The sequence below is a fragment of the Gadus chalcogrammus genome, chromosome 3 (genome assembly GCF_026213295.1).
Source record: "Gadus chalcogrammus isolate NIFS_2021 chromosome 3, NIFS_Gcha_1.0, whole genome shotgun sequence".
Taxonomy (NCBI): Eukaryota; Metazoa; Chordata; class Actinopteri; order Gadiformes; family Gadidae; genus Gadus; species Gadus chalcogrammus.
In genome coordinates this window covers 9,611,064-9,624,870 of record NC_079414.1, presented here as the reverse complement: position 1 = coordinate 9,624,870, position 13,807 = coordinate 9,611,064, and the positions used below count along the sequence as shown (strand labels likewise).

At 48.5% G+C, this 13,807-nt stretch overlaps 1 protein-coding gene across 1 annotated transcript in view; it reads right to left on the bottom strand.

Annotated features, from left to right (window-relative positions):
• The window catches only part of LOC130379156 (ubiquitin carboxyl-terminal hydrolase 34-like), a 52,115-nt gene that overhangs the window by 33,236 nt on the left and 5,072 nt on the right, over window positions 1-13,807 (bottom strand). Inside the window, exons 3-20 of the mRNA XM_056585811.1 lie at window positions 11,369-11,966; window positions 10,746-10,796; window positions 9,694-9,843; window positions 8,550-8,617; window positions 6,515-6,707; window positions 5,900-5,961; window positions 5,550-5,631; window positions 5,369-5,461; window positions 5,048-5,173; window positions 4,721-4,850; window positions 4,243-4,364; window positions 3,060-3,811; window positions 2,694-2,908; window positions 2,316-2,434; window positions 1,712-1,839; window positions 1,454-1,543; window positions 1,032-1,127; window positions 864-946 (exon numbers count right to left, since the gene is read on the bottom strand). Of these exons, the coding sequence (XP_056441786.1) occupies window positions 864-946; window positions 1,032-1,127; window positions 1,454-1,543; window positions 1,712-1,839; window positions 2,316-2,434; window positions 2,694-2,908; window positions 3,060-3,811; window positions 4,243-4,364; window positions 4,721-4,850; window positions 5,048-5,173; window positions 5,369-5,461; window positions 5,550-5,631; window positions 5,900-5,961; window positions 6,515-6,707; window positions 8,550-8,617; window positions 9,694-9,843; window positions 10,746-10,796; window positions 11,369-11,966 (3,158 nt within the window). The remainder of the gene's footprint in view (window positions 1-863; window positions 947-1,031; window positions 1,128-1,453; window positions 1,544-1,711; window positions 1,840-2,315; window positions 2,435-2,693; window positions 2,909-3,059; window positions 3,812-4,242; window positions 4,365-4,720; window positions 4,851-5,047; window positions 5,174-5,368; window positions 5,462-5,549; window positions 5,632-5,899; window positions 5,962-6,514; window positions 6,708-8,549; window positions 8,618-9,693; window positions 9,844-10,745; window positions 10,797-11,368; window positions 11,967-13,807) is intronic.

Genomic DNA, 13,807 nt, shown 5'->3' with positions numbered 1-13,807 from the left:
AAAGGGGTCTAACCCTGACCCTTTAAGCACACTGTATGGTAGTTATCTAACTCCATACAAAAAGCTTTTGTTTTGAATGTTCCAGTATTGTTCTACTGTTGGTCATGGGACTCTCCCTGTCGATCCGGATGTAACCTGTTCAGCTGACCATCAACGGTGCAGCTTCTCAGCCACTTTGGTGGGGTAAAGTTACAGGGGATGGCCTTTTGTTGTTAGATACAGCCCAGCAGTCATCCGTAGAATAAACAAACGAGCGCACACACACACACACACACACACACACACACTTGTTCGGAGGGGAGGGGTCATGTTACATGGGTCAGCTACTGAATCTGAAATCTGACCTGGCGACGAGACTAGGTTCTGGGAATCAAAATCACAAACAGCCAGAGACTTGATGAACAGGCTTTTGTTTAAGCTTTTGGTTTCGAGAACGTTGATACGTTTAGAGAGAGGATAGAGACAACAGCTCAGAGCAGCAGCTTGGTATCTGCAGACTGGTGGGCTTAAGGAGAGTTCGCTAACATGCACAATCTAATAAGGGGATACCAACTCAAAAGGTCTTGGTGTGATGGTAAGGGTGTTTAACTCCCAGCTGAAAGGTCCTTGGTTCGAACCAGAATGTCTGAGCTAGATGTCCCTTAACTCCTACCTGCTCCTTAATGACATGTATCTGAATTCCCCTAGTTGCTTTGGATTAGGTTGTCTGCTAAATGACTAGCCATGGGAAAGGAAAATAGTAAGTGTGGCTTCTCCAAAACTGTTCCAGGTGGGCTTTTACTTTGAAAGGCACATTGGGATGGAAAGAAGCGTGTGGTTCATGACTTGAGTGCAGGAGGTGCAGGTGGAGGCAGTGGTCTTACTGAAGTGATCTGGAGATCCCAGGGTGGAAAAGACACAGGTGAGGAACTGCAAACGGACCTGCACCTCCGCACTGTGACTGTATCTGCAGAAACAAGAGATACATGCCATCAAGATCTACGCACATCAGAGATAATGGTAGGAGTTACTTTCATCACACTTCAACTCACAGTGCAAACTTGTGTCTGTGCTCGCGGATCTCCTGGATGTAGTGCAGCAGGTTGTCGAAGAACAACTTCATCATGTGCAATTCCTTCTCCGCCCACCTAAGCCGAAAACAATAAACACCACATCTTTAACTTGACAGGTACACACATACATTTACGTCTTTATTAGCCAGGTACACACACATCGTTAACCGGACAGGTACCGACACCTGCATACACATCGTTACCTGGACCGATAGACACCCGCATAGACATCATTACCGGGAAAGGTACAGGCACCCACATACACATTTTACCTGGACAGATAGACACACGCTATACATTTTTACCTGGACAGGTACACCCATACAAACACACATAAGCGCACACAAACACACACACACACACACTCAAGGCCGTTGACAGCCTAAGGGGGTGCCACCTACATAGTGATCCAGTGGGTGTCATAGCTGGAGCCAAACTGTTGAAAAGTGCCGAAAAGTTTTGGTAGCAGTCGTAAAGAGACAACCACAGACCTGAGGAGAAGGGAACAAATAATATCATATTTAATGAAATATAAACGTGACCATATGTTAACATTATATATCCATCCATTCATATACATGGCCATACATGGATAATGCATAATAATAAAGAGAAGAGAGAGGTCAGGCAACGAGATTCAGGTGTGATATCCCTCTTACCTGTGGTGTGCCAGGTTGTCAAGGCAACCCTCGATGAAGCGCATGCGGATCTGCCGGTCGGTAAACCAGCAGACCAGGGAACAGAGCAGCTTCTCTGCCTCACTGATCAGGCCCTCAGACAGGTGGATCTGAGAGAGACATGGAGACCATTAGGGGGAAAGAGAAGATGTTGAATGAGCTGTACAAATCAAAACAAATTCAAGCGCTTTGGCTAAATATAGATAATGTGTTCACAGAAGATTTGGCCACAATGGCCAATATAACGCATTGACCAGAAGATACTGTACAAAACTAAAGTCCATTAACGAGAATACTCTTAATGAGACAAGACTAGCCTGTTAAGGGAGCAGGAAGGAGAGTTTAAAGTCATTCTGTTAAGGGTAGTAAGGGAGGAGAGTTTAAAGTCATTCTGTTAAGGGTAAAGGGAGAGAAGTTTAAAGTCATTCTGTTAAGGGGAGTGGGAGAGGAGAGTTTAAAGTCATTCTGTTAAGGGTAGTATAAAGTTTAAAAAGAAAAAAATTAAATTAAAGTTATTCTGTCAGTAGTAGGAGAGGAGGGGGTTTAGAGTCATCCGAAAGTATATAGCCGAGTGATTCTGCCGTACCGCGTCCTCATCCTGAACGAGGTCCCACAGCAAGGTGTTCCCCTTCTTACACACGTTGTCCAGGTTGATGTCTGTGACCGCGTGGCCAGAGGAGTACTGGTGCTTGTGTATGGCCGGGCCTGCAGGTGGGCGCAGGGGAGCAGGGTCAGCCACACCAACACACACACACACACACACACACGCTTCCCATGTGTACATTTAAAACTGAGAAAAACGTGATCATATCTTCAGAAAAAGCACAACCCCTGGTAAAATAGTTGATGAATAGTTTATAAATAATGGAATCGAACGGAACCTTAGCGCTTGACCACAGCACTCTAAACAGGACAACTGATGAACGAATGGAGAGAGGGTGACGCGGTTGCCGCGGCGACACACCTTGCACAAGGTGCTCGTGGTAGATGGAGGCCAGGTTTGGGAGGTGCTGCTGCAGGTGGGAGCTGAGCTCGGCGTGAGAGTTGATCTGGACCAGCTCCTCTTCACAGCCCGACTCCTCGCCGTCAAAGTCGGCCATATTCTTCTCCGACTTTGCGCTGATCTGGGAGCTGCTGCAGCTCACGTCGTCTGCACTCAGCATGTCCTCCACCAGGTGACTGCAGGGCGGGGCCGTTAGTAAAGAACACAACTCACCCTCACGCTGTCTATCGCAGTCTATTGTACGTCTATTCCATCACAAGTCAAACACGTCAAAACAAAGTCTGTCACACATTTATCACATGAGTCTATTGTACACAGGCTCCTCACCCTTCATCGGGGTGGTGGTGATGGTGGTGGTGGTGGTGGTGCGGAGGGCCCATGAAGCGTCGGCAGTTGAAGAGATCGCTTCCCATGGCGTCCCCCAGGAAGTCCCCGGGTCGCGGCAGGCATGGGCCCTCGGGAGGCCCCTGGACCCCCTGCGAGGGCCCCAGGTCCGGCTGCTGCTGGGGCTGCTGGTGGGGGAGTGCTTCCCTCTCGGGCCCCTCCAGCCGCCCCGACGACGAGGCCGAGCAAGCCTCCAGCATCCTCATGCGGCTCTCCAACGACGTCGAGGCCACTGCCGCCATGGCCGCCGCCGTCTCTGGGCTGAACGGCAGCACCTTGGGTTTGGGCCCGCCCCCTGCCACCCCGCTGGTCCCTGCCCCCTGGCCCGGCCCTTCCCCCAACGCCTCGCCGGCCTTCCTCTTCCTCGCCTCCGGTGCTTCCCGGGACGGCCGGGGACCCTCCCCCGCCACCGGCCCCGCCCCTGCACGACTCCGCCCCTCCCCCCCACCCTCCTCTTCGTCCTCGTCGTCTTCGTCATCTTCATCGTCCTCGTCGTCCTCTTCCTCCTCCTCCTCCTCCTTGAGGGCCTCGCTGTCGGCCATGTCCTCAGAGTGCATCTCGCTGCCGGGGCTGCCCGCCGATTGGCTGGCGTTGCTGGATGCTCCGCCCTGATTGGTGGATGCCTCGCTGCGGCCACTGCTGCTGCCCTCCTCCACACTGTTGGCCGTCTCGTCCGAGCTGCCCTGCATAGACTCCTGTATTATAGATAGGTCGATATATATTATTATATTAATAATTTATTCAAGTCTTGAGTCCCATCACGTCGAAGAATTTAAAAAGAGCAACATAGCGTAAGGAAATAATATTGTACCTGTATGCGTGTGTGTACCTCTGTTTCAGAATATGTTGTGTGTGTGTGTATCCCTGCATCAGAGTGTGTTTGTGTATCCCTGCATCAGAGTGTGTGTGTACCTCTGCATCAGAATGTGCATGTATCCCTGCATCAGAGTGTGTGTGTACCACTGCATCAGAGTGTGTGTGTACCTCTGCATCAGAGTGTGTGTGTACCTCTGCATCAGAGTGTGTGTGTACCTCTGCATCAGAGTGGGTGTGTACTTCTGCATCAGAGTGGGTGTGTATCCCTGCATCAGAGTGTGTGTACCTCTGCATCAGAGTGTGTCTGTACCTCTGTATCGGAGAGTCTCTGCTGGCCCCTCTTGCTGCCGCTCATCATCTGGTCGTCCATTTCCATGTCGCTACCTCCACTCTGCTGTGTGTCACTGCTGTCAGGACTGGCTGCCGGGGACCCTACACCAACACGCACACATACACACATTTAGTCTCCATCATGTACTGAGGCAACGGAACCTGTGATCCTTATCCAGTGACTCAGCAAAACAGCGGAGGAGGGGGGTATGTGGTGCAATCAGTGCATTGTTTCTAGAGGCCAAAGCATTGGTTTCGCTTATTGGGACAGGACAGTAAAGTGAAAGAAGAATTTCTTCCAGTTTTATACATTGGAATCTGGGCAGTCCCGACAGTTGTCAAGGTTTTAGAAACAATAGACACCTTGGGTTCAACACCTTCCCTTCAACGACTGTATCAAAATAAACTCACTTAGTGAGATGTGCTAACTCCAGAGTGAGCGAGCGGGAGGAACAGACCTTTCTTGTTGCCCATGGGTAGGTTGGTGTTGAGGAGGGAGGCAAAGGAGCTCTGCTTGGAGAGCTGGGCCTTAGCTGCTAGGGCGTTGTTCCACAGGGCCTTGATTAGCATGGAGGCTAGGTACAAGGTCTGGACGGGGACACACACACGCAAACACACTCATTATTATCATGAACATGGAGACAAGCTAAAGGGGCTGGATTCACACACACACACAATCATTATGATTAGCATGGAGGCTAGGTACCGGGTCTGGACACACACAATCATTATGATTAGCATGGATGTGCGTGCGTGTGTACCTGTGTGCATGTATGTGTGCGTACCTGCTCGGTGTGGGTGCTGGGGTGCAGTCCAGACACCAGATTGAGGACGTGTCTGAGAGGGACGGGGTCCAGGTTCTTGATGAGCGAGGGGAACAGGTCGTGGATGTAGCGGCTGCAGTGCTTTAACTGGAGAAACACAGGACAAGAAAATGATTTGAATGTGTTGAGCAAACGTGCTAGCGCTACATTTGAATGCAAGTCTATAACTTACGTGCCAGCGCTACATGTGAATGTGTTTCCACAGCTAACGTGCTAGCGCTACATGTGAATGTGTGTATATAGCTAACGTGCTACATGCAGCACTACATATAACCAACCAACCTGCGCTGCGGCCCAGATGCAGTCGACATGCTGCGTACTGAGCCTGCCCTCTGCAGCCAGGAAGTTCAGGATGACCTGGCACTGCTTGATAATCTGGAACCCAAACAAAACGTGTGAATGGGATTGATGTAAACAATGGTCAATGTTAAATAAAAAAGGATGACACAGTTGAATATCTGACCTCTATGTGCAGGTTGGGTCCGAATATGTGCTCCACCACGTTGTTGTTGATGAGCCAGTCAGCCAGCTCCTTCGCTATGGACCTGGAATGAAGAATACATCAGAACCATCAGAAAACACACACAACCGCCAGCTAGTTTCATCAGTACTCGGATAGGAAGTGCAGAGGGAGCTCAATCTGAAACCCTTGATATCTGAAGTACTTTACATCTTTAATCCTTGCTGTGGGTACTTAAGTATTCTATTGTTAAAATACTTAACATCTTTAATCCTTGATGTGGGTACTTAGTACTGTAAGTAAAGTATTCTCTTGCTAAAGTACTTTTTGTCTCGGGTGCAGTGTGGACTCACGTTTCCGTGTCGGAAACCAACGACTCGTTGTTGCAGACGTCGTTGAAGGTGTGGAGCTGGTTCTGAGGAAAGACAAACACTGCACGTAAACACAATGAGGAGAAGCGTGCATGTGCATGTGTGCACTCGCGTCTGTGATAAACGAGGAACACCTTCATAGCTAGTGTTGAGACACATACTGGCGACTGTTGCTATTGGTTGGTATGAACTCTGTGCTACAGCACTGAATGTAAATGATTCTCGCTCCTCTGTGGGTGAAATAGGGGTGATTTCACGCATGAATAGCGATTCTTATCTTCCATGATTCTGAAATGCCTCACAACATTCAAACCACTTTCTTTTTTTTTTTGCATGTTCACATTAATAAGTTGACACAACTTTCCAATAGCAATAAGTTGACACAACTTTCCTCAAATTTAAAAACTGCATAACAAATACACACATTACTCTTCCATGTCATAATTTGCCGTATCGCCATTTTTGGCACAAATCAGACTGTAGTGGATTATTTTTCAAGCGAGAATCGGTTGTGAATGCAATCATGACCTCAAGAATCAAACTTGGATCGGCTCGTGGGACACCGAGAGAGGCTGGCGCGAGGAGGCTGGGACTGACCGTGACCTGGCTGAGGCCGGCCAGCCGCATGGTGAGGGTGGGGGACATGAAGTACTTGAAGGCCAGGTCCAGGCTCTCCTTGTCGAAGCACAGGGCGCTGTCCAGGGGCTCCTTCACCGTGCTCCACATCAGGTCCGCCATGTTTCTGGCCGCGCTCTGGCGCAGCTCCTGGTCCGACAGCTTGCACAGGTAGCTGGGGAGAGAGAGAATAGACGAACGGTTAGCCCCGCTGTGATTGGTCGGTCTGGTGGTTAGTGCAGGTAGAGACCTAGGACATTAACACCCTGGTCACATTTCATACTTCCTAATCGGCTACTATTGAAGTGTAGAAGAGTGTAATTGGTAAGAAAGCATTTCACTATGTCAGTGGAGTGCTCTGTGAGAATATGTTCCTAGTGGCCTATACCTTCCTCTGTAGGAGACCATTTAGAGTTTCGACTGCTCCCTGCTCTGACCAATCAGGGCATATGTTCCCTGATGGATTCTGGGACTTCTCAATGCCGGAGATTGAGGGAGCAGTTTTGGGTTAGTTTAAATTTCAAAAAAAAAAAATGGTGGGCTGCTAGTTGTCCACCCAGAGCATTGAACAGCCCAGAGGGAGGGATTTCCATAGCTCTATTATTTGAGAGTTCTGACAAAGCCTCGCCCAATCACATAAAGAGATGGGCGAATTTTTTTTGTTTCTCTCATTGACTAGTAAATGTATCTATCTATATATTAACAACCATGCAGATGAGAAGCCCAGAACATAATGGATAAATATTATGAAGTTGCATTTTTAGCAAGGCTACAGAGGAATTTAGTTAAGAACAGTTTCTGACCATGGTAACCAGTTTCAAAAACAAAAACTTAAAACGAAAAAAGCAACTACAGGTTATCAACATGCCATTTCGTAATGAAAGCAGCAAGTCAGGAAAGATGCAGCGAGGGGCATCAAACAGAGAGATGTGTGTGTGTGTGTGTGTGTGTGTGTGTGTGTGTGTGTGTGTGTGTGTGTGTGTGTGTGTGTGTGTGTGTGTGTGTGTGTGTGTGTGTGTGTGTGTGTGTGTGTGTGTGTGTGTGTGTGTGTGTGTGTGTCAGTTTGACTGTCTGCCTGTCACCGTCTGTCTGTCTGTCTGTCTGTCTGTCTGTCTGTCCATCCACCTGCCTATCTGCCTTCCAGTCTGATTCTCTGTCACCACATCTGTGTCTGTCTCCACTGAAGCCTGTTATCCGTCTGGCTCCTACAAGGTCATGTGAGGAGAGGCTGGCTGGGGCCCTGGCGACTGTTGCCATGGCGAGGGCAGCTCTTCCTAGCAACAGGCTATGAAGGCGGAAGCCGACAGCGAGCATTCCCTGCCTCTCAGTCTGACAGAGAGAGAGTGAGATTGTTCGGCTGCAGACTCATGTCTTGTTGAAGACAGAATAATGAGAAGGGAAACAGCTGGCGTTGGTTGTGGTTAAGGCCAGCGAGTCCAGTGACTGGTGGAACCATGACGACCATTTACCTACTTCATTCAACTACAAATGTTTATGGATGACAATGTGACGCTATTCTGAGAAAAACAATTTGGGAGGGTTGAATAAAGAAAGCTAGAGCAAAAGTAATGAAGGAAACTACAATTATAATTTGAATCCATTGCATTACACGCCAGTTTCTTCGATTTCAAATGGGAAGCGCAGTGCTTAACATCGCTACAGCCTTGGGGTGTGTGGGTGTGAGCAAAAGAAGCCCATGCTCACAGGAGAGAAAAGTGTCGGAAGAAAATGGAAGCCATAACTCTAACCAAATTTGAAGTCAACAAGAACTTGTTATCAAGGAGTGGTGTATTTTTGTGTCCCTTTTCACTCAGTAATGAGAGTACTGCATCATCCTCGATTCTCATGTATATCCATCATCATCGCCAAAAAGCAGAGAGCATGACGGAGATATAGATATACAGACAGACAGACACATCATACAACAAGACATATGACCTATGGACAAACAGACATGATATGTAGACAGACCACCAGAAAGACAGTGTTTAAATGCAGATCAGCTCCAGGGCCTCACCGTATGACGTATGCGCGGAAGGGCATGATGTGCTGCATGACTGCAGGGATGTGCAGCCATATTCGGATCTGAAGCAGAAAACAACAATATAACAAACGACACCTCAATACAGACAATCCAGAACACACCGGCAGTCAGCTATTTCACAAATGGACACCTTTGGATGCAGTCTGGTCTGTTATTATCCCTCATGAATTTTGTTCAGGAGGCTGGTGCTATAATTTTTATACAGCACACTTCAAACACAAGGGGTATTCGTTGAGGTTTATACAGGCAAGAACCACACTCCAAAACTTAAAAGGACAATCAACAAAAGACAATTGAAGACAAACGATTCAAAGAAGAAATGTCAAATAGAATAATGACAAGTAGGCTAAAAAGCTAAATGTGTCGTACAAAATTCATGCATCTAAAACGAAATTCGAAAATGGACACAACTGTGTGTTCGCACAAACACAATGGTGTGCACGCAAATACAATGGTGTGTTCACACAAACGCAATGGTGTGTTTGCACAGTCAAAATGGCTGGTTTGCCAACAGCCCGAGCTTTGGGTATTTTTATTTATTTTTTTAAAAGGACCATTGCACGCTTCTCTGTTTATTTCAAGATGAAGCAGTTTGAAACAAGAGTACTGAGGGATTAGGAGCGTTTGTATGACCGCTCAAGCAGGAACTAGAAGGACAAGGAGATGTTTGGAGACTCCCGGTGTCATTGGCCAACACATCGCGTGACTAAATCGTAAGCCTATGAGGCACACCAATTTGATTAGTCCATAAAGGTCTAATCAATAAATTGGTTTGTCCATTGAATTGATGGATTGAAACACTGTTGGTGTATGATGTGTATATGAAAGGGTAATTATGATAATTATTCTAAAGCAATTTCAGTGGCAACCGGTCTGAAAAGCACAAGTCCAGTACATTTACCGCTTAACCAAAAACTAAAACACAACCATTTAGAAAAAAACAGTTAAAAGTAAATGAACAGAGATAAAAGTACATGAAAAATATCAGTGTATCATTTTGTAATAACACATGATCATATTATATATATTTTATCAGCTTCATCAAGCCAAATTAAAGTATGGGAGGGCACAAGAGTAAACACGGCCGGGACGCGGCGCGTGTTCCCAGGGGACTCACGTTGGACACGATGGTGATGAAGGCGTGGGCAATGGGGAAGGGGAGGCTGTCGGGGGCGCCCAGCTCAAAGCACTCCTTCATCAGGGACAGCCCGTGCTTCCCGCAGAACAGACACACATAGCGCAGCAGGTGGAGCGGCACCTCCACGTCCTGGAACACCAGAGCAGAGGGCTGAAGGAGGGCTCACTGCTGTGGGGGGGTGGTATTCTGTGTTGGGGGGGTGGTGGTAGTCTGTGGGGGGGTGGTGGCCTGTGGTGGTCTGTGGGGGGGTGGTAGTCTGTGTTGGGGGGTGGTGGTGGTCTGTGGGGGGGTGGTGGTGGTCTGTGGGGGGGTGGTGGTAGTCTGTGGGGGGGTGGTGGTCTGTGTTGGGGGGGGTGGTGGTGGTCTGTGGGGGGGTGGTGGTAGTCTGTGGGGGGGTGGTGGTCTGTGTTGGGGGGGGTGGTAGTCTGTGTTGGGGGGGTGGTAGTCTGTGTTGGGGGGGGTGGTGGCCTGTGTTGGGGGGGTGGTGGCCTGTGTTGGGGGGGTGGTGGTAGTCTGTGTTGGGGGGGTGGTGGTAGTCTGTGTTGGGGGGGTGGTGGTAGTCTGTGTTGGGGGGGTGGTGGTAGTCTGTGTTGGGGGGGTGGTGGTAGTCTGTGTTGGGGGGGTGGTGGTAGTCTGTGTTGGGGGGGTGGTGGTAGTCTGTGTTGGGGGGGTGGTGGTAGTCTGTGTTGGGGGGGTGGTGGTAGTCTGTGTTGGGGGGGTGGTGGTAGTCTGTGTTGGGGGGGGTGGTGGTAGTCTGTGTTGGGGGGGTGGTGGTAGTCTGTGTTGGGGGGGTGGTGGTAGTCTGTGTTGGGGGGGTGGTGGTGGCCATTTTTCAGCTGACCATTTTTTTTTTTTTTGTACAAGCTTTCTTGCTAGAACAATCACACACGTTTATGTTTAGACATCATCCATGGGGCTTCCCATTTAACACTTATCTAGAAAAACTGGTCAGGTGTCCCAACTTGGGTAAACCCTAGGACAGCCTAACAACCAGTCACATGATCAGGGTCTCTGAAAGAGCAGGTGCTTACGTTCATGTCGCAGAAGGAGCCCAGGATGTTACTTTCGTGTGCAGATATGTCCTAGAGAGACAAACACAGGTGAGGCAAGAACATGTTTAAAATGTATGATACTGTATACCAACAGCTACTTCAACAATAACATGTGATGTATTTGTAGGCTGTGTGCAGGCTGTACCTCTATAGTTGGGTGCATGTTGTGATTGTAGGTCGTGTACCGCTATAGTAGGGCCTGTATGCTGTACCTTTATAGTAGGGTGTGTCTTGTGCTTGTATGCTGTACCTCTATAGTAGGGCTTGTAGGCTGTACCTTTATAGTAGGGTGCGTGTTGTGCTTGTAGGCTGTACCGCTATAGTAGGGCCTGTAGGCTGTACCTCTATAGTAGGGTATGTGTTGTGCTTGTATGCTGTACCACTATAGTAGGGCCTGTAGGCTTTACCTCTATAGTAGGGTGTGTGTTGTGCTTGTAGGCTGTACCTCTATAGTAGGGTGTGTAGGCTGTACCTCTATAGTAGGGTGTGTGTTGTGCTTGTAGGCTGTACCTCTATAGTAGGGTGTGTAGGCTGTACCTCTATAGTAGGGTGTGTGTTGTGCTTGTAGGCTGTACCTCTATAGTAGGGTGTGTAGGCTGTACCTCTATAGTAGGGTGCGTGTTGTGCTTGTAGGCCGTGTACAGGGGGAACTGGATCTGGAAGATCTTGGCCGTGCACATCAGAAGCTTCTCCTTCTCCTCGGTGCTCCACGAGGTTAGGGGTTCATTGTCGTCTGTGGCCCCGCTGGCGCTTTCCCCCGCCACTGACCCAGACTCCCCACCAGCTCCCGACCCATGACCACCACCACCACCACCACCTTCGAGGCCCCCCAGGTCAGACGCTACAGCTGGAGCCTGGCCCGCCTGCTGGCCCGCCCCCGCCCCCGGGTTCTGGTTCAGGTCGGGGGCGTCGGCAGCGTCCTCCTCGGCAGAGTCCCGCTCCACGTTGACGGGCTCATCCTCCCCCGGCGAGGAAGGCCGTGGGAGCAGGGCCGTGCCGCCTCCCCCCCCACAACCGGCCGAGGCTCCGCCTCCCCAGCCGGGAGACCCCGCCCCCACGCCGGTGTGCGTGCGTCCGTGTAGGGAGCAGAGCAGCTCCCTCAGGCCGCTGATCTGGGAGACCACCAGGTTGATGAGGGCGTACACCAGCTGGTTGAACACCTCCAGGTGCTTGTACTCCTTGAAGCAGCACAGACATTGCCTGGGGAAGGGGGAGAAGTTGGGAGAGGTAGACGGTGGGCTAGTCATGAGGAGCTCTTTTTGTTCAGAACAACCATAATGTTCATGTTCTGTGTAAATGCATTTGTGACCGTATCCAGAAATACCAACAATGTCCCTCGCAATTAATTACGCATTGAATGAATTTATCTGAAAGTTCGGGTGTACCTTGTAAAAATAATAAATAGCACTTGGCCACCGTCTTGCTGCATGCCATTGTTGCCATTTTCCAATAGTTTTGTGCCACCTTTGAAGTTTCCCATAGCCTGCGAGGCCGGTGAATCTCGATTTACAAATAACGACAAACAGTTTGTTGGTCTATAGTAGACACCACTAGGACTAAATAACACATTAGCAAGTGCCGTCGGTACCATCAAGGGATGGTGAAACTCTGCAAGGCTGCAGTTTACACAAATATATCAGATATCAAAAATGAAGGAGGAACAGGGTTACCATCTCCCAGCCCTCTGTATACCCAGCTACAAGCAGCTCCACACTGCTTACTAAATCACTGAGCGGGTGCCGTTTAGCATGAGAAGTTAATCGCTATGAAGGTCAATGCCCAAGGCTCCTGGGCCAGGCCAGGAACATTCCTCTGCTGGATGAAGCAGCAGATCAGAAACAGCCCGGACTCAGACAGAGAGAAAACCTCATGTACGTTCTGGAACGTGGGCCTCGTTAGCATCGTCTGCCTCAAAGCACAGAGAAACACGCTACAGACATCTCTGTTCCTCCAAAAAGAAGGGCTGCAATATGAGTCGACCAGCAGGAAAATCATCTCATCTATTAAACGTTTGCTGCAGTTTATTTGAGATAGCACATTTAAGACATCACTTTGGTAAACGACGATGGCAATAATCGTTAGTTGCAGCCCTTCTTAAAAGGGTTGAAGTTAGGGCTGTGCAATTAATCGAATTTCGATCGCGACATCGATTTTGGGGTCAAACGATCTCCAAACTCGTATAATCGAGTTGAAACGATTAATTTGACATTTTCCGTTTTACAGTAGGCCTAGAGAGTTTATGAAAGTTTATGAAAGAGACGCGCATGCGAGAGCATTCAACGCGGCGAGAGGGAGTACAATCTAACAGGCGTTATGCATCAGGAAGTATGCCGTTGGCAGGAGGCGGGACATGCCAGTGAACCGCCAATCAGCAGCATCGACTGTTGACAGACATGTTGGAGTAGACCTACCGTGTGGAATATTAAAGTTTCAGTGACGTTACTGTTTGATGAACGATAACAAGCTCCTATAGCAGACTTTAACTAAGAGTTCTTTAAGGCAGAACTGCCAAGTACATCTTGTATATGTATTTCTGTTTAACAACAATATGATTTTTATTAGCCATGTGTTTGTTATGGCTTTGTGACTTTTAACTTTGCTATGGAGAAATGCTGGGACCGTTGTTCTCTAGACATTAAATAGGGAATGTATTATTTCAGTCGAGTCATTCGTCAGTGCATTTGGCTGAATATATTGTATTCATGAAATGTTTTATAAAAATCAAATGTTAGATTCAGAATGTTGTGGCAGACAGTACACTTACACACGAAAAAGGTTTTATTTTGGATACTTACACGTGTTTCTATGTCATAATTGATTGTGTCAATAAATGCATGTTTTCAAACTCAAAAATAATCGTGATATCAATATTGACCAAAATAATCGTGATTATGATTTTTCCCATAATCGAGCAGCCCTAGTTGAAGTGCACTTCTGTGACGGGTAGTCGCGTTGGCCTCTACGTTGGCCTCAGGGTCTCTACAACAGAGGTGTAATTACATCACAGGCAGTTAGCTGCAGTAGGGCAGGGCTAGCAGGCA